General features: G+C 33.2%; 1 protein-coding gene across 1 annotated transcript; it reads left to right on the top strand.

Annotated features, from left to right (window-relative positions):
* The first annotated feature begins 12,818 nt into the window (after positions 1 to 12,818).
* LOC141588466 (uncharacterized) lies at positions 12,819 to 13,484 on the top strand. The gene has a single exon (XM_074409909.1). It carries the CDS (start codon positions 12,819 to 12,821, stop codon positions 13,482 to 13,484), a length of 666 nt encoding a protein of 221 aa, XP_074266010.1.
* Positions 13,485 to 20,365: the final 6,881 nt, after the last annotated feature.

The following is a 20,365-nucleotide window of genomic DNA, read 5'->3' as shown; positions in this document are numbered from 1 at the left end:
AAGTGGATTTAATAATTTATTGATTATTTTTTACTAACATAATAATAGAAAAATAATGTTATAAAGAATATTTATTTTAGAAATATTTATAAATAAAGCAAAAAAAAAGTCATATAATAAACGTATAAAAGTGTTAAAATTGTATATATTTTATAAACATATAATTAATCTTTGTGAGAAACAAAAAAAAAAAAGATCCTAATTTCTTACAAATATAAATATTGTCAAAAATTTAAGTTGTTCGATTTTAACTACTTTGTGAAATTCGTGTAGTAATAAAGATAATTTTATTTGGAAATTTTTTTTGAATATTTAAAAGAATTGCAAAAGATTCGAGTTGGTAATTATAACCAAAACTGTAATTGTCTTACAAAAACCTTACGAAAAAGCTTAAATTTATTTTAAAAAAAATACTTCATGAAAAAATAACATGTTATAATAGGAAAACGATGTAAAGAATGACATTTACTTAGCATTTGACAGAGAAAATTTTCTACAATGACAATATTAAAAATAAACAACTTCAACGATGACATAAAATAGTTTTAACTCTGGCTTTATAAACGTATCAAATGTGTATGATTAGATTTCCAATAATATTCACAAAAGATTAAAAAAATTGAGCTACCATTTAAAAATATTAAATAAGTCTCATATCAATTTTGTCAAATAAGCCAAAAAATTAAATACAAATGAACAAAGTCAAGAATTTTGATTTTATGCGGACTAATAATTCAAGATCAAGCTAACTATGAATAAATCAGTGTAAATATATATCATTGTGAGAACTATATATAATTTACTATTATATCACTAATTTTTTTTTTTCAAACTGATTTCAAATTTATATCAAATTCATAATAGACGTTAAAAATGTATTGAATTGCCAAATATAAAAAACTAGTTTTAACCCGCGCAAAATTGCACGGATTTGCTATTTAAGATTGTTATAAACTATATTCAACTAAATACATATGTTATTTATATGAAAATTAAACAACTATTTAAATTTAAAATGCGAAACAATAACTACGGAGTACCATTCAACATGTTGAATTTACAAATAGTAAGAAAAATGTAATAAAACAGAAATATCCGAAATTTATTTGTAAACTAATTGATCGATGAATAAGCTCTTTCCATGTCCTACTCCATACAAATTGAGCGTCCATATAATAAATTCATGTATTAATGACGATAATTCAAATAATTACTATAACATATACTTTTACGAATCTCTCACATGTTAACTTAGGTTCGGACATGGGAGATTTGTGTCCAACTCTAGTATTAGACGTGGATCTCCCACACTCGGTCCGAATTGTTTTTATAGTAAAATATTTTATTATAAATGTATTATTGTTGTAGTGTGTTAATTTGTTGAATGTTCATCATCATTGTCTGATATAGTTTATATTTGTCAAATTTATTTATTTTTTTAATAATTTGTAATCTCTTTAATTGATTTTTGTTAAATTTGTTGTTTATTTTTTTATATTAAAAATAGTAAATAGAAAAATGAAATAGAGTATACACCCTCCGTCTCAATTATTTATTTGTCTTTTATTAAAATATCTCTTACAAAGATAAACGTTTAAAAATTGAGAAAGATGGAGGGAAAAGATTTTAAAGTCAAGAGTAAAGTTAGGAAAATGGTAAAAAAATCTTGACGACGCATAGTTTTTAGTCGACCTTTTATAACAATTCACCTAATAAACCATTTATATAACATTTTGTTAGGGTCTACTTAATGACGCGTTAAGTTTTTAATTGACATTTTATAACAATTTCGCTACTAAACAACATAAATTTTCATTCAAGACAACATTATCCATATCAAGTTTAAGATGAGTCAAGTATCATACCACTTGTATATATAACACAAAATATATTATTTTCCTCTATGCATTCTTATATACATAAATGATATGTACTTGACCCGTCTTAAAATTAAGACGGATTGTTTTGTGTTTAGGAGACTTACTAACTAAACAATCTATAATGTTATGTTAATTTGTGAGTTACTATAGATTCATTAAGTAAAATTGGGTCGAGACAACACTACAACTTCAACTATTATGCCATTATATTACCCAAAACAATGTCGGTATAAATACCCACAAACCAATATTATAAAACCCTAAACGCCTCCCGGTGAACTCACCTCACCTCATCCCTCCCTAACTCACTAAGCCTTCTCTCATTAACGTAACACAACTTCACTCCATTATTTTACCATGCTTCTCATATACTATACATCTCTTTCATACCCATTATTTCATCAAAAACTATCTTTTACTAAAATCCTAAACAAATATATTTAGTTTGCCATTTTTGTATCATTAAGTAATGAGCAATCCTCTACTTTTTTAATTTTAAATTGACAAATCGAATAATCTGATATAAAAAGATGAAGATCTAAGTTTGCTTGTTTCCAAGGCAATTGTTTTTGGTCAGTTTGATTATTTTATTTATAAATTTTGTTAATTTTAATTGGTTTAGTTGGGGTTAAACGATCTAACATAAATTTTATTTAACTTTACTGACTTTGCCTTTGTAAATCAAAATTTATATAAAGGCTCATCTTTTATTTTTATTTTTTGGGATATTCTACGGTGTACCGCCAAGTTTTTCGGTTTTCTATGTTGTACCCCTCCTTTTTTTTAATTCTAAATCGTACCCCTAAACTTTTTAGTTTTTCTCCATCATAACCTCGTTTAACTCTCCATTAACTTTATCACTATCAAATGACGATACTTTGACCTTTATTCTGACTTATTAATGTTGTATCACCATTCTATATGAGAAATATCATAAATCACTTTTAATAAGTACCAACTACTATTAAAAACATATGTTATGAGTCATGACATGATAATGGAGATTTTTTTAACTTTTAGTTAGTTTCGTATAGTATTTCGTGGGCTAATGAGTAATTCGACGAACTAATAAGTAAATGAGTAGGTTATCGGATAATTGGAATGATAAATAGACGATTTAATAGATCATTTAAGAAACTAAGTTAGAAAATATAATAAATAAGGTCATGGTATAGACTAATGTATAGAGTTTAGGGGTACACCATAGAATATAAAAAAGGAGGGGTACAAGGTTAATGTTGTTTAAAAACCTGTTTTCATATATGTGGAATTTTAGTATTTTAATTTTTTAATGTTTATAAACTCTATATGTGGTTTACAAACCTGTTTTCATATATTTGGAAATTTAGTATTTTAATTTTTGTAAATTTGCTGATAAATTTTAGTCATTTGATAAAAAAAAAAAAAAACATGACCATTGTAGCTTTAAAATCGGAAAGAAAAGATTTATAATTGTAGGTATTTTTTTTAATACAATTAAGACGTTTGTTTACTTCGTTATTATAAAATGTTAAAGGTTTTCTAAAATATATTTCTTGGAATTATAATATTTTGTTCTTTAATTTTTTAGTTCATTTACAGTTAATTTATAGTTGCATTTAGTATTTAAATTTCTTATTTAATAATTTTAGCAAGATAACTTCGATTTTTGTAACAACATTGATTTTTATCAATTTGGGTAATTTATTGTATTTTATTATTAGTTATTTTTATCAAGATACTACGATGTTTGTAACAAAATTAATATTTACGTGTGTAAATAACATAAACGTAAACATTTACGTACACAACATAAACATAGCGGTTTTTCAGAAATTAAATCCATTTTCTTTGTTGCGGGTCCTACTACTATTTTAGAAAAGAAAAAAAGTTGAATGTGATGACGTGGTTTCATGAGGATGGGTTAAATGTTCTTGTATTTATATAGATAAGATTATGCTATTAGATCAATTTTTACTTTCTAAATTGCAATTCTTCTATGTGTTTTTATTCACTTAATTATTTTCCGCGGTTTGCGAATGGCTGGTTGTTACTTTGTCATGTACTGATTGTATATCTAAAGAGCAATAGTTTTTACGGTAGCTTTTCAAAGGTTTTTTTTTTTTTTTTTGGAAAATTTCCATTTTGGTTGTTGGGGTTTGGGTTAATTCCACTTTAGTGTCATGGGGTTTGCATAATTCCACTTTAGTGCCCTAAGGTTTCGACTACTTCCACTTTGTTAACCTGAGTTTTGAATAAAATTTTATTTTGGTGGCCTAAAACATTTAATAGTCAACTTTTATCTTAAGTAATTATATTTTCAGTAAAATGATGTGCAAAATTGGATATTAAACTACATACAAAATAGTAATATTGCAAAAAATGCCAGATTTATTACGTTCAAAATAATTTTTTAGTACTCCCTCCATTATCTTTTATCTTCTCATTTCAATAAAATTCTCTCACATATATTAGAGAAATCGCCGGGGAGATAAAATATGATGAAGGGGGTATAAAATATTAAGAATGTTATGTATATGTCACTTAAGTGGGAAGTAGACTTCAAGGAACCAAAGTGAAATTATGCAAAACTCAGGGCACTAAAGTGAAATTAGGCTAAACCTTAGGTCACCGAAATAGAAATAATCATTTTTTTTGTTAGTGGTTAACTATGAGGTATCCCATAAGGGTTTAGTTGAATATAAAGTACTCCTTAGTGTAATAAATTAGATCAAACTTAAGAGTTTGACCTTAAGATAAAAAAAACGGAAAATTCACGTGGTACCCCTAAACTTTACCACTTTGCACATGGTACCCAATATTTTAAGTTTGTGTACATAATACCCCCATGTTTGATTTTTATGCACAACATGCCCTTTTTGTCGCTATAAAAAAATTCAAATGAGCATAACTCCTAGACCGCAATTCAGATTCGGCAAAATCTTTTTTCTAAAATTATTATTTCACCATAATATACGATTTGAGAAAAAAAAAAATTGTCGATCGACATTTTATACGGTTTTTTCTTATCGAAAATCTCAAATCAACCATATCTTCAATTTTAAATTTTCAAATGACCATTTTCTTTTTATCAATCTGTAGATCTCGAAAAGGACATCAATTTGGAAAAAAAAATTAGTCAATTCCGATTTCTGGTTTATGATTTATGCTCAATTGAAAATTTTAAGAACGATAAAAAGGGCACGTTGTGCTTGAAAATCAAATCTCAAGGATATCACGTGCACAAATTTAAAAAGTTGGGTACCACATGAAAAATGACAAAGTTCGAGGGTACCACGTGAATTTTCCGTAAAAAAAACCTAATTGCATATATATTGGTTAAGAAATGAAACGATTGTACGTATATATTTAGTAATTTGAAGCAATTTTCTTAAATTTGAAACTCTTTCTGAAATCTTTTTTATTTTGTTATTATAAATGAAGAGTAGAATGACAATGTAAGATAATGAGACCTGATTTTGTGAATAGATAACATTTCAAATAAACAAAAATTAATTTTAGTATAATTTTAATAGAATTAATATAAAACTAATCGACTTTAAGAGTAGTATCATAATACCCTACTCCCTCGAATCCACATAAAACCTCTGATTTGTTTTTTGGAAGTCAAACTTTGCAAAATTTGACCGTTAGTTAACTTAAAAATATATCTCACATCTAAAAAATTCTTCTATGTGTTTAGAGATCTAACAAAAATCTCCAAACAAGCTACATATATAATTGAGATACGTGTTGTTTTGCGTACCACCATTCAATATTTATACGGTCGTATGCTTACAAAATGGAATATTCGTAAATGTTGTAAGTTAATCTAATTTGTGAATCTTATAAAATCGGCCTCAGTGTTCATTTTATGGAATTAAACCACATTTTTGGGAATGACGTTTTAAATTAACTAAAATCGATGGTGCGTACAACAATAAAAATACGTAATTACATAACACAACTGTGTCCTTGGATGCTATACAACTGATATAATTAATACCAAAGGAGTAGATTTTAAGTTAAAGGGATTGATGATCCATCAATAATCAACCCAAAATTTTTCTGTATACCGATTTTCAAGATAGTTGGACTTTTTTTTATCAACTTAATTGACTTCTACTATCAAACCATGACAATGTAAACCAACGTTTGCAATCTGTTATTCAACAAATTCTTAGAACATTCAACATGCATATTGTTAAAGATGATCCTAATGGGAGCATCGTGCATTCTATGTAACAGAATCACATATATTTTTGTACTGTTGTTTAGAGGCTACTAATTTTATTGGAATTTAGTATGGATTTGACTTTGTGAGAAAGTATATAAAGAGCAAAATACTCTCTTAATTGTAGATAGTCAAGGTAAACTTTTGCTATAGGAGATCTAACATTTCTCTAAACACACTAAATATAGATAATTATGATACTTGTTGCTTTACATAACACCATTTAGTTTTGCGTAGTTGTTATAGCTTAAAATAATTGGCTAAACTCATAAATGTCTGTCTCAGTTAATAAGGGCGGTTCATTTGGTGAGCTGCACTATATTTATGGGGATAATATTTTGTATTTAATTAATACCAGTGATACCTATAACATAATGTAAAAACTAATTACATACTCTTACTATGTTACTTGATATTTTACAACTGAAATGATAACTACTAAATGACAAAACTCTTATGCTAAAAGCATTAATAGTTCATTGATCAACTATACTAACAACGAACTTTTGTTTTTCAATGATTTAAACATAATTAAACTTCTTTTAACAACTATAAAACATATTTATATAGATGACCCTAATGAGAGCCCCGTACATCGCACATGCTTTTCAACTAGTCAATATATGATAATAGACTCGAAAAAATTTCTAATTCAACTCTTAAGTTAAACCTTTATTCTTAAAGATATGTGACTAAAAAACCTCTCCTATTCCAAAATGGAGAGCAATTAGAGTCAAATCTAAAGTTAGGTAAAACTCAAGAAAAGTGATGATAGAAATTTCTAATAAAAGAGCTGAACAAAAATTGGGGAAGAAACCAAGTTGAGGATTCAACCCCAAATTTAATTTATGGGGATTTTTTTCTTTTTGAGAGGATTTCCTCTCTCTAGAATTTTAGAGAGAAGAAAAGACTTTCTATTCAATATGTTGTTGTTGTTGTTGTTGTTGTTGTTGTTGTTGTTGTTGTTGTTGTTGTTGTTGTTGTTGTTGTTGTTGTTGTTGTTGTTGTTGTTGTTGTTGTTGTTGTTGTTGTTGTTGTTGTTGTTGTTGTTGTTGTTGTTGTTGTTGTTGTTGTTGTTGTTGTTGTTGTTGTTGTTGTTGTTGTTGTGTCCAATAAAGTATATTTTAACATTTTTGTTGTTGTTGTTGTTGTTGTTTTTAAAATTTTTGGTTTTGAATCATTTGCTTTATATTTGAATTCATGTTTTCCAGTTGGTTTAATTTAAGTGACTTACACGTGACAATGTTTTGATTCATTTGTCAAGTTTTTGCCAAGTTGATGTTTAATCTTTTGGTCAATGTATTTTTTATATAATTTTAAAGCACCATGAAACGTATGTGAATGCAGGTAAGGCAAACCATCACGTGGGTAATTTGAAGAGGGAAGAAATACAAAAGGCGCGAAACTGAGGTAAAATTAAAGGTAAAAAATGTAAGGTAAAAACCGATAAGTAATGGATGATTGTTGATCTCAAAATAGAAGTCTTATAATATTTTTTTTAATTTGTTATTAAATGTATATTGTGGTGTAGTTTTACTATTATACTTTCCCGATCAACCTATTTGAATTTGTATTTTTGTATTCACGAGTATAATCATCTCTACCATATAATTTTGTTTTTCATTTTATATGAACTATTATCAAGGCATGTAATAAAAGGAAGCGAAAGTGGACATATGAAGTAGCTCTACAAAGACTGATTTCCCAAGGAACACTTCATCCAATTGGTAGCTACCACATTGTCACTTGCAGGATTCGATTTACAAAAAAAAAACAAAAACCAAAGTTGTCAAAGAAATAAGGTATTAACTAAGTAATTTCTATGCATTTCAAGACTGTATATTTTTAAATGGATCAACAACTAATTGCTCGAACAAATATTAATAATACAATAAAAATATCAAAACTAAAACAGATAAATCGGTGAATTTCACGGGTCACAAACCTAGTTAATTAGATTTAAAAGGTGAGAAAGTGAAAATATATAATGACAAAACGAGCTCGATTCGAACTCGAGCCTAGCTCGAGCCTCAATGTTTTAGGCTCGGCAAGCTTCGAGCCGAGCCCGAGCTCGAGCTAAAAAATTTGAGCCGAGCCCGAGCCCACCCGAGCACGAGCTTAGCTCGGCTCGTTTACACCCCTAGTTCCTCGATCGAGTACACAGGTTCCTCGATCGAGCCTGCTCTTACTCGATCGAGTACACAGGTTCCTCGATCGAGCCTGGCTATAGTTGATCAAGGCACCATCCTGTTTCAGCTCCTTTCTTCGTGTTGTCTTCTTAACTTCTCTTCCTTCATTCTTATGGATTCTCATGCTATACTTCGTATATTCCTTCATGCCTACTCCGCGATGCCCGGCCATTTCATTCCTTTGCTTCTCAAATGCATCATTCCTGCATTAATCATCAAATAGCGGAAGTATCAACGTTCTAACATAGAAGGCATGTATTTAATATAAATTAACACTAAAACTATATCAAAAGTAACTAAGGGGAGGAATAAATATGTATATAATTACGACTCATCAGTTTTACTAATGGTCAACCTTAGGCGTTTTACTCCTCTTCAAATTCCTTACATTTTCCTTCTTTTATCTTTTAAAAAAAAAATCATGAGTACTTAAATTAACCGGTAAGATGTTGTCTACCTTAATCAAAGGGTGAAGACAACCGTGTTAAAACTTATGAGAGAGAGTTTTAGCCCTAGTGGTCCTACCTGACTCGAATCTAATCTAAATCAGATGGTATACACTAATACACTATACACCAAAAAAAGTATATGACCTTGTTTATCAGTCATTCCCACAACTCTATTTAGACCTAGTTTCTACATTAAAATATTAATATATACATCTTAACCTACTTACAATACCTAGTTCCTAATTTTGTTATTTTATCAAGCTCTACTTAGACCTAATTCCTGATTTTTTTTAACATCGTATATTTTTATTATATCTTTACATCATAATTTTATTTTGATAATATTTATAAACGTATTTAAGATTAATATAAATTAAATTTTTTAGAGAAAAAAATACGAAAGAGAAACAAGATTTTATTAATTAAGATATACTAACGTACTAGATTTCATGCCCGGGTCATATCGTAAGTTATTCACTATACTGATTCCATAATATATTTCTTGAGGCTGATGGTATAAAAAAATTGTTCGGACAATGCATAAGACTTAATAATATTTTTATTAATATACGGAAATTTATCGAACCATTCCACAATAATCAGGTATTCGGAATAACTTTACATAAATTAAAATATTATTAATAAAATGAAAATATTATTAAATATATTGAGTTTGATCTCCACTTGTAAAGAATAAAAAATTACTAGAATAGGTATAATTTTTTTTAGTGTGAAGTGGTATAAATTAAAGTAGTTTAGGTGCCCGCAAGGATGGAGTATAGTGGTTAAAACTTGGGTGAAATTCTCAGGAGACCCAGGTTCAAGCCTCCTCAAGAGCTAAATCTTATGGAGCATTCTTGGCCTGAGTCCATGCCTAATAGACTTCGAGCCTGTCACCTCCGGGTGGTTTACCTGGTATACGTGGTTTGCAGGCTATCGTACACCCGCGGGTTGACCCAGTGTGCACCGAAGGTAGCGGTTGCAAGTTCCCTCGTTACCAAAAAAAAATAAAAAAATAAACTAGTTTAGGACCCATGCAAAGTTGCACGGGTATATGTAAAAGAATTTTCAAAGAAATAAATTAATAATGTGAAACTTTGTGTCTAGCATCGTATTTAGCCATTTAGATTATCTTTTTTTTTTTGCAAGAAGGGTAATTCTCATATTTTCCAAATATAGAAGGAGTACATGAGTTTTCTTACAAGTAAAAATAACCATTATACAATATATTTGTATCCTCCCCTCTATCTATACACAAAATCTACAAATTATACGATCATAGTTGGCCTTCCATTTAGTGCCTCAACAACTGCCATATATACATTTTCACCTACAATATGAAGAAATAAAGTGCTGACCGTGTATTGAATGTCTTTAATCAGAAACTTCACAGGACGCTCCCAACCTTCAAAAATCCTTAGATTTTGCTCAGTCCAAAGTGTATAAACCAGAAAACCAATGCTACAGCTCACCCATTTATTCCTCCAGTGCTTCCTTTTAGACCTTAGATTTGACCATAGGAGGAGTCCTTTCAGATCAATTAGGGAAGTGTCCATCTGAACTTAGTGTTTGACTCTAGAGAGTAAGTGAGCAGAATAGAGGCATTTGAAGAACATGTGAGTACTATCTTCTACATCCTCCTTGCATAAACAACATCTGTTAACCATGTAAATCCCTCGAGAAACCAGTTGATCAATTGTGGCCAACTTTTGCTGCACTGCCAACATCACTGATATTATATGCCTGGCCACCATGGTGCCTTGGTGAATGGCCTTGAACTCACGTTTAACTAGAAGTCTATTCCTGATAGCATTATAAATTGATTCAATAGAGAATTTGTTATTAACAACACAAGTAGACGGAATAACTTTAACTTCATGAACATTTCCAACTTGGCTATGTACTCATCTCTGATTTGAAGAATCCCTCTAATGCAATATGAATGTCCTTGTTTGAGCCTCAAGTCCGAGATGGAGTGATGATCAGTAATATACTTAATAATCCATGTTGTCCAAATAGTCTCACTGCCTTGATTCAGTGACCAAAGCCATTTGAGCATTACAACTTTATTCCAAGTACTCACATCTTTTATTTGAAAGCCTCCCTCTTCCCATGGTACACAAATACTGTAGTACTACAGAAATATGAGCTATTGGGCACTCTATCGAGGAAGGCTTACTCTGTCGAGTAAATGAGTTCTACGTAAGAAACAATGTTCTGTCTGATGGGTACTCGATCGAGTAAGGGCAACTCGATCGAGTAGGGGCCCCTCGATCGAGTAAGTCACTTAGTCGATCGAGTAATTTGGTTTATACAAGTTTTGCCGAGTTTGATAGCAACGCGTGAAAAGATTATATAAAGCTTTCCGTCATTATTCTTTTACCTCTTTACTTATTCTAAAACCTTTACAAGAGAAAAGCAAACAACGTAATATCCTTCTCTCGCATTGCTATCAAATTCAAGGGGCTAGAGTCGTCGTATTTCAGAGTTCTTTATACCGTTGAGACCGTCGCATTGTTGGTAAGATCCTAGTACAGTGTTTATATTATTTCGTTGATTTTGGTTGAAACCCTAATTGGGTAATCTGGGGGTTTTGAGACTATTTTGATATTAGATGGTGATTGTACGATTTATAGGAGATGATTTCGTAGAGGAACATTTCTGATTCGCTGTTGTGGCGATATTGGTGATTGCACTTTCCAGGTAGGGATTCCCTATTCAGTTATTGGTTACATTGTATTAGATGATTGGTTGATTGTTGATGATTGTTAATGTTGTTGATCTATATCATATTGGAATTGGTAATTGGTAACTGACGATGTATAGTTGGTTGGTTATGTTTGTTTGTGGTTTGCGAGGTGCATCCTCGGCTAAGTGGAGTCACTTACGGGAGTGGCTTCACGCCCTTGATTCGTCCCCTTGTGGTTCCCGTCACAAGAAGGATGTGCACATTAAGAAACTTGAGTTTTCGCTCGGTGTTGATAAGCGGGGCTTAGGTGGGAACAGCTGCGATTCCTCATTGGCGGTGAGGATTACTAGTTGCGGCCGTAATCTGGCAGGGCTAGACCTTCGGGCTAGTCAGGTAATTGGAGATGTGACGGAGTTGTTTGATTGTATGTATTGTTGATATTGTTGTATCTTATATTGTGTAATTAGTAACTAACCCCGTTTAATTGTATTAAAAACCGTGGTGATCCATTCGGGTATGGTGAGCACTTCTTGCGCAGGTATGAGATGGATGTGTATGGGATATTTGGGGTTGAGTCATCACGTGTCATTTAGAGTCTTCCGTCGTGTTGATGAAGTTCATATTTTATTTAGTTGGTTTTGATAATTTGGAACAGTTGTATCACTTTACAGTTTTCGGATTATGTTATGTAATCGCTTAAACTTATTTATTTAAAGTACGTTCTCTTATGGTCAATTTGATATACATTGCCTCGGGTAACTGAGATGGTAGCACTTTCATGCATTAGGTGGTATTGGTAAGACACCTTGATGTATGGGGGTGTTACAAAGTAGTATCAGAGCCACGATTTTGGAACCTGTAACTAATGAGCCCATTGAACATAGAGAATCAAATTAAAATGAACTCGAGTAGGAGTTGTTAGGAGCTAATGCAAAGACTTGAGAGACGTTCTAAAGTCGCAAACTCGCCCTACCACTTTGAGCTGGTCACCATGGTGTGTCATGGGATCGCTATGTGTTTACTATTGTTCATGTGCATATGTTGGATGAATAGGTTAAATGAATATATTGGATGAATATGTTGGGTGAATTGGTGGTATGATGGATGAATTAGTGGGAAAATAAGGATAATCGTTGCATGATAATATGATTTATGGTTAAGCATGTTATATGATTGAAATAATTTTATAATGTTGTTATGTTAGTAACATGTGAATAGAGGATTTGATGTTATATATTATGTTATTGTCTTTACGTAAAGTTATAGAATAAAAGCACGTGGGTAATACATGGTTGATAAGTTGGAACAAGGCCATGGTTGAGAGACTTGTTGAATGGGTAGCTGCAAAAAAGGACTCCATTTGGGTGCACTGTAATTACCTTAAGGGGCAAGACTTGGATGGATTACAAACCTAGTACGAATTCAAGTTGGGTCTGGAAAAGAATTTTCAAGGTTAAAGAGGATATGGTTGCTGGTTACATCAATGGTAAATGGAATGTGCAACCAGATGGGTATACACCAGCTGGCTGTTATGATTGGTTTAAAGTAAATAGGCCTAGAGTACACTGGTACAAGGCAGTCTGGAATGGGTGGGTAATTCCAAAACATCAGTTTCTGGGATGGCTCATTGCACATGAAGCACTGAACACCACATCAAAACTAGCTGGATTTGGGGTGGACATTGAGGATAAGTGTTGCTTATGTGGTTTGTCTGAAGAAACCACTGAACATCTATTCTGTGATTGTGTTTACAGCAAAAGGGTCATTACGGAGGTGAACAAACAGGCCAGATGGGATTATCATGTGAGGGATGTGCTGAGATGGAGCGTGCAGAGGACTGGAACAATGCTGCAAAGGGGAGTACAGTCTGCTATGATGATGAGTATATTATATCAGATATGGCATCAGAGAAACAAGTGTAAGAATGAGAATGCCCTTCTACGTCCTGAATATGTGGCAAAGCATGTTATAGAGAAGATGAGATCACGGGTTCGAGGCAGGGATAGGTCACAAATGACAATAGCTGAGATGGATTGGCTAAAAAGAATGCGCCTAGTAGAATGATATTTTGTTTTGGTTGGCTTGTAATAAAACTTCCTATGCAAATTCGATTTATTTGATATATAATTACTTACATTTCACCAAAAAAAAAAAAGATAAGTTGAATAATATATGTGCATGATGGATGTTTTTTTTGGGTTTTGTTGATAGTAACATGTGGTTAGGAATACTGATTTTATGAGTATTGAGTTGTTTTGGTTTACTTTGTTGTTGTTTAAGTTGTTTGGAAGAAAGAATCAAGTAGTTATGTTGTCCGATTATAAAGAAGTTGTCTTTAAACTGTTATAACTTGAGATGCATAAATGACATTGATGTGATTCATTTTAGAGGTGATAGCTTGTTCTTTTAAGATTCTAATGACAGGACACACGCCCAAAATGACCAAGAAACGAGTGAGATATGACCATTTTACGAAAATTGGATAGTGCTGAGAACTGCGTAGGGTACTCGATCGAGTAGCCCTTATTCGATCGAGTACACCTCTTGTTACTCGATCGAGTACCCCTTACTCGATCGAGTAGCCCCGGTAATTTGTTGTGCGTGCTTCTGACCTTCACCTACTCGATCGAGTAGGCTATAATCGATCTAGTAACTCCTATTTTGGATCATATGCTTATCTTTTGACTTCGTCACATATCATGTTTAATTCAAAGGTGTTCTTTTGCTTCTTTATACATTGTTTTACGTATGTGTTGATTCTGATGCGCAAGTTACCAGATCTTATGATGTGAGGAGTAGCACCTTATGATGGGTATGAGTTTGGTGGGGAGGACATGAGTTATATGTGGTTGTGATGAATAGTGGAAAAAGGAAAGGGAAGATTGATGAGCTTATCGAGGCAGAGAGCATGTTTTGTGAGATGTGGTGAGTGATATAGTCGCGTGTTGAGTAATGTAAAAGTAAGTGAATATGGGTAAGGAGTGATGTAAGTTTATGGAACGTGAGAATGAAAAGATTGAAATGAGGGATGCGAATGGTGGTAACTTGGGATGTTTAAGAATTATGAAGGGAGATAGTTATAATTGGGTTGTTTAAGAATATATGTATTGGAAAGGTCGTTGTAGATACATGGAAAAGAATGGTGTATAAAGAGCTTAGATTGAGGTATGCCGCGATGTGGATTTGTAGATAGAGATTGAGTTTGAAAATTTGGATTATCAAGAGGTGAGCCTAGTGTGTAATTTCCTTGGGCAATTAACGGTATGAAATGAATTTTGATTTTTAGAGATGTAAAAGGGAGATGCAATTGATTGAACAGTAAACGTTGATTTTGTGGATTGATTAGTGGCAAGTGAGAGTGAGTAGCTTGATGAGAGAGGACCCATGGTAACAAAGAGTGAGAAGGTAACAATATGAATTAATGGAATTTGAGTTTTGGAGCAACAAAAAGGTAACCGGATTACTAAAGAGTTAGGTACAAGGAGTAAGAAGATGAACTATTAATTGGTATTGTTGAGTGTAAAGGGAAAATAAGGATGAAAGAAAGGTGAGAGAACGTCGACCAGAGTTAAGGAACATGAAAGTAAGGAATCATGGAAATGTGCGATAACATCATGAGAGGGTGTGAGTTAATGGTTATATAGGAGTTTCAGGACAACATGTTAGCCATGAGTTTTGAGGAATTAAAGGAGTAAGAAGTTGGTAGAGTATTTGCACGATATGAGATTTTGGTGGAGAGTTGGGTGACGATACAATTAAGGATAGAATTGGAATGGATGTTCAGGTTATTTGGTTGAGGGGTTTGATGTTCGTTATTTGGGATGTTAACCAAAATAGGAATGAACTGTGATAATTAGAGGTGAGTGTAAGAGATTTGTTATATGAACAGTGGTGGTGTCGTGGTGTTGCCCCTAGTGGTTAGGGGTGATGATAAAAAGGAAAGATAGCCATTCTAAAGAGGTTGATTTTGTAGAGGCCGGATCGGTATGTATGGTTGTGAGGGAAATTAAATACGATGTGGTTATGGGAGGCAGTTGCTAGTAGATGGGTATTAATGGTATGGTTACATTTGTCAAGAGGTGATAGTTACGCGAATGGGAGAATGTGTTATGAGGGGCATACGAGTTAAGCTCGGGCGAGAGGAGACTGTTATCAGGTGGTAGCTTACGTGATCGGGATTGACTAGTTAGATGTGATTACTAATGGGTCATAATTATATACATATTTATGTCTCCCCTTAATTGCTTTTGATACGGTTTTCGTGCTAAATTATACTAATTACATGCCTTTTATGTTAGAACAATGATACTTCCGTCATTTGATGTTTAGTGCATGAATGATGCATTCAAGGAGCAAAGGAATGAAATGGGCATCACGGAGTAGGCATGAAGGAATACACGAAGCATGATACGAGAATTCATAAGAATGAAGGAAGAGAAGTTAAGAAGTCAACACGAAGAAAGGAGTAGAAAACAGAGTGATTCCTCGATCAACTGAGCATGGGCTCGATCGAGGAAGTGGTGACTCGATTGAGTAGCTCAAGGCTCGATCGAGGAACCAATGTTTCCATAATTTCCGCAAATTTTCTTAATTTGGTTATGTTTTATTATAAATACCTAATATCGTACCCTAATTTATTTACGCTTTATTTTTTCGTTAGTTTCGTAGAATTTCTCTAAAAACTCTCTTAGAATACTTTAGATTAGTTTACGTTAGTTTAGCATTCGGATCTATTGCCTTTAATTACGGTATTGTTTTAATCTTTCCTCAATTATTATTTCAATTACTTGTTCATCTTTTATGCTTTTAATCATGTTTCTTATTATTGCTATTGTTATTATTATTAGTATGAGTAGCTAAACCTTTTATCTAGGGTGAAAGGGGATCTAGGTTGTTAGAAAAGGGGTTATTATAAATTGATTGTTAAATTGCTTTCAATTGTTGTTCAATTATTGTTCTACTTCTAGTTGATTAATTATTGATCAGAATTGACTAATTAGTCTTGCATAAACTAGGATTATCACCGACAGGGTTAAGACTAGTATAGGCCACGATAATTGAATTAGACCGATTTAATAATAGCGATTACATATTAAGTTAGATCTAAAAAGACATTAGAATCGACCGATCATATGACTTTCAATAATATAAATTGCTCAATCAATGAATTAAATCCTACCCTTTGATGACTACCTAGTGAACCCGATCCCTAGAATCTTTAATATTATTGTTATTCAACCTTTATTTACATTGTTATTAGCTTCTAGAAATCAAACAATCAAAACCCCCAAAATTGGTTACTTGATAGACTTAAATATTAACAAACTAGAATAATTATCTCGCCTCTCTGTGGATTCAACCCTTCTTACCGCTATCTATTAGTTAGTAGTAATTTCGGTTTACTTTGATTAAGGTGATACAACTTTAGCCTTGTCAAATTTGGCGCCGTTGCCGGGGAGGCAACAATTTTTCTGTTGTTTTTGTTTATTTTTGTCTTTTGTCTTAGGGAACATCAATTCCTTGAGACAGTTTCACCAATGTTGAACGTAGGACTCCCATGTCTAACATCTATAGTCGCCCCTGCAGTATGAAAGAATGGTCGTCCTAGAATAATAGGAACACGAGAATCCTCTGCTATATCTATTACTACAAAGTTGATTGGAATGAAAAGTTTTCCTATCTTAACTGGCACATCTTCTAAGATACCCATAGGGTGTTTAATAGACCTGTCAGCCAATTGAATAGTCATGTTAGTACATTTACGCTTAGTCATGTTTAATTGGTTGCAAATTTTATACGGCATGACACTGACGCTCGCTCCCATATCACATAAAAGCATTGTCAATAGTTAAAGGGCCTGTAGTACAAGGAATAGAAAAACTCCATGGATCTTTAAGCTTAGGTGGAGAATTGGCTTGTAATGCAGCGTAGCATTCATGAGTGAACGCGACAGTCTCCACTTCATCAAAAGACCACTTCTTTGACAAAATTTCTCTCAAAAACTTAGCATAAGCCGGCACTTGAGTTACCAATTCAGTAAATGGCACTGTCACTTGAAGATTATTTACTACCTCCACGAACCTTCCAAACTGTTGTTCAAGTTTAGATTTCTGCAATCTTTGAGGAAAAGGTAGTTTAATTTTTATCGGCTCGGCCTCTTTTACGTTGGGAGAAGTTTTAGAAGCACCGTCGTCAGCTACAGGAGTGACTCGATCGAGTTTAGTGGTCACTCGATCGAGTTCATGGGTGACTCAATCGAGCCTTGAGGATACTCGATCAAGGAACCTATTTTTGTCCAATGTCGTAGCTGAAACACGCGAAAAATCACCATCAGGGGGGATTCCTCGATCGAGCCTGGGGTGTACTCGATCGAGCAGCTTGGTTCCTCGATCAAGCATAGTTGGGCTCGATCTAGGATTCTCTGCATTTCTCACTTTTTCGCTTTTTTGCTTATCCCGTGTTTTATCTTTGCTTAATTCTTTCTCGTCAACACTCAATTCCAAGTTACCCAATCCCTTAGGATGCATATAGGGAACTTCATCATCATTAATGGGCATGTCCGGACCGTGATAAGAAGTACCACTCCTCAAAGAAATAGCATTAATTTGCTCATGTGCTTGTTTACCCTGAGGAGGAGGACCAGACTGTTTTGAAGGATTTTGAGCCACCATTTGAGCAACTTGAGTATCCAACATCTTGTTGTGAGCCATGAGTTCGGAGATTTGAGCCGTTTGCTTTTGTTGCATTGACAAAGTTTGTTGTAAAAGAGCTCTCAACTTTGTCATCTCATTATTTGGACCTTAAGGAGGAGGTTGAATTTGTTGAAAACCTCCTTGATTTTGCCGAACAAAATTTCCTTGTGGTTGGTTACCACGATGTGGAGGAATAATATAGGCACCTTGTGGCGGAGTTTGAGCAAAATTATTTTGACTCCTTTCAGGGAAGAAGTTAGAATAAGGAGTACTTTGCTTGAAAGATTGGAAGGCATGAACTTGTTCAATAGTAGTCATACAGTTGGCCGCAGTGTGGCCATCCATCCCACATCTCTCGCAGGACAGTTCTTGTTGAACCATATGGACTATTTCTTGCTTTCCCAAGGACTGAGTAGTCTTCAACTCGGCTATTTGAGCAAGTATGGTCTCTAACTGTTCCGCGACGGCATTATCTGAACCACTTCCTCTCTTACTACCTCTGGGGTTGCCATACTCAGCTGTGTGAGTAACTATCTGATCAATCATCTTCTAAGCTTTACCATCATTAGCATTATCTTGGAATTGCCCATTAGCAGTTGAATCAAGCAAGGATCTATGATCGTCATACAACCCGTTGTAAAAATGGTTGCAAAGGAACCAAATCTCGAAACCATGGTGAGGGACGGACCACACTAGTCGTTTGAAATGAATCCATGCTTCATTAAAATCATCAGTAGGAGCTTGCCTAAAACTTGTAACCTAACTTCTCACTGCATTAGTTTTTTGTGGTGGAAAATATCTCTTGTAGAATGCAAGAGCTAATGAAGTCCAATTGGTAATTGCGTCGGTCTCCATGTCTAAGTCCCGTAACCACTCAGCTGCATCATCGCTCAAAGAGAAAGGAAAGAGAGTTTGTTTCACCTGATCTTGAGTTACCCCAGCTGTTAAAGGAATAGAACAACAATAAATAACGAATTTCTCCATGTGCTTTGCGGGATCCTCTCCAGCTCTTCCTCCAAACATATTTCTCTCTACTAAGCTTATATAGGAAGACTTGATCTTAAAGGTCCCTTTATCAGTGGGTTGAAACTCTTAGGAATAGAAGCAACCGTGGGTTGGGAATGACTTGTCAAGGTCGGCATCTTTGATGTTGTAGAAACCAAAGGTGCGGAAATAAGTGTGTCCTCTTCAAAGGACGAATATTCTGCAAAAGTATATACTGCTCGTAGTCAAGTGTACTAAAGTCTTCCATCTGACTTACTTCTCTTTGAAATTTTCGTATGTACCGAAAAGTCTTTTCTGGCTCGGGATCAAAAGGTATAATCTCTAACTTGTTAGACCTAGGCATACACGAAAACAACAAGAAAATATAAAACTGTCTCAAGGAACTGATGCTCCCTGATACAAAGGACAAAAATATAAAAAACAAATAGAAAAATTGTTGCCTCCCGGCAACGACACCAAATTTGATAAGGTAATTATCAGTCGTTTGGCCTTAATCAAAATAAATCCCATAATACTATTAACAAATAGCTAGCGGTAAGTAGGGTATCGTATCCACAGGGAGGCGGTAATAATCAGTTTGCTAAAGTCCAAGTTTGTCTTATAGTAACAATTCATGGGGGTTTTGATTGTTTGTTTGCTAACAATTAATTGCAGATAGAGTAAAGACTGTAAACAATAATATTAAGAAGTCTAGGGTTTAGGTTCACTAGGTAGTTATTCGGGGGTGAGTCTTAACTTATTGATAGAGCTAATTATGTTGTTTAAGCTTATATGATCGGTCGATTCAATATTCCTTTAGATCTAATTTAACATGCAATCGCTATCATTAAATTATATCTATTCAGTTATTGCAGCCTATATTGATTCTAACCTAGTCGGTGAAAGTCTCAATTCGCTATACTAGTCAATTAACCCTGGCCAGTAATTAACTAACTATATGAAGAACAGTAAACTGAACAACAACGAATAAGCAATTTTAACTATCAATTCATTAATTAATTCCCCCGTCTAACAACCTAGATCCCCATTCACCCTAGATATGAGAATTAGCTACTCATATTAAAGGGAAGAACAACAACAATAGTTGATGAAGACATAACTAAAGACAATAAATAAGAACAAAGAAATAATAGCATGAACTAAATTAATAATTAATAAGGAAAGATTAAGTACCTTAACGAATAATGAAGAACGGAATTTAGATCCAAAAGTAAGAACAATAATCTAAACTAAAAGTATTTCGAGAGT

Source organism: Silene latifolia, chromosome 6, assembly GCF_048544455.1.
Source record: "Silene latifolia isolate original U9 population chromosome 6, ASM4854445v1, whole genome shotgun sequence".
Classification (NCBI taxonomy): domain Eukaryota; kingdom Viridiplantae; phylum Streptophyta; class Magnoliopsida; order Caryophyllales; family Caryophyllaceae; genus Silene; species Silene latifolia.
This window is presented reverse-complemented; position numbering and strand designations above follow the sequence as displayed.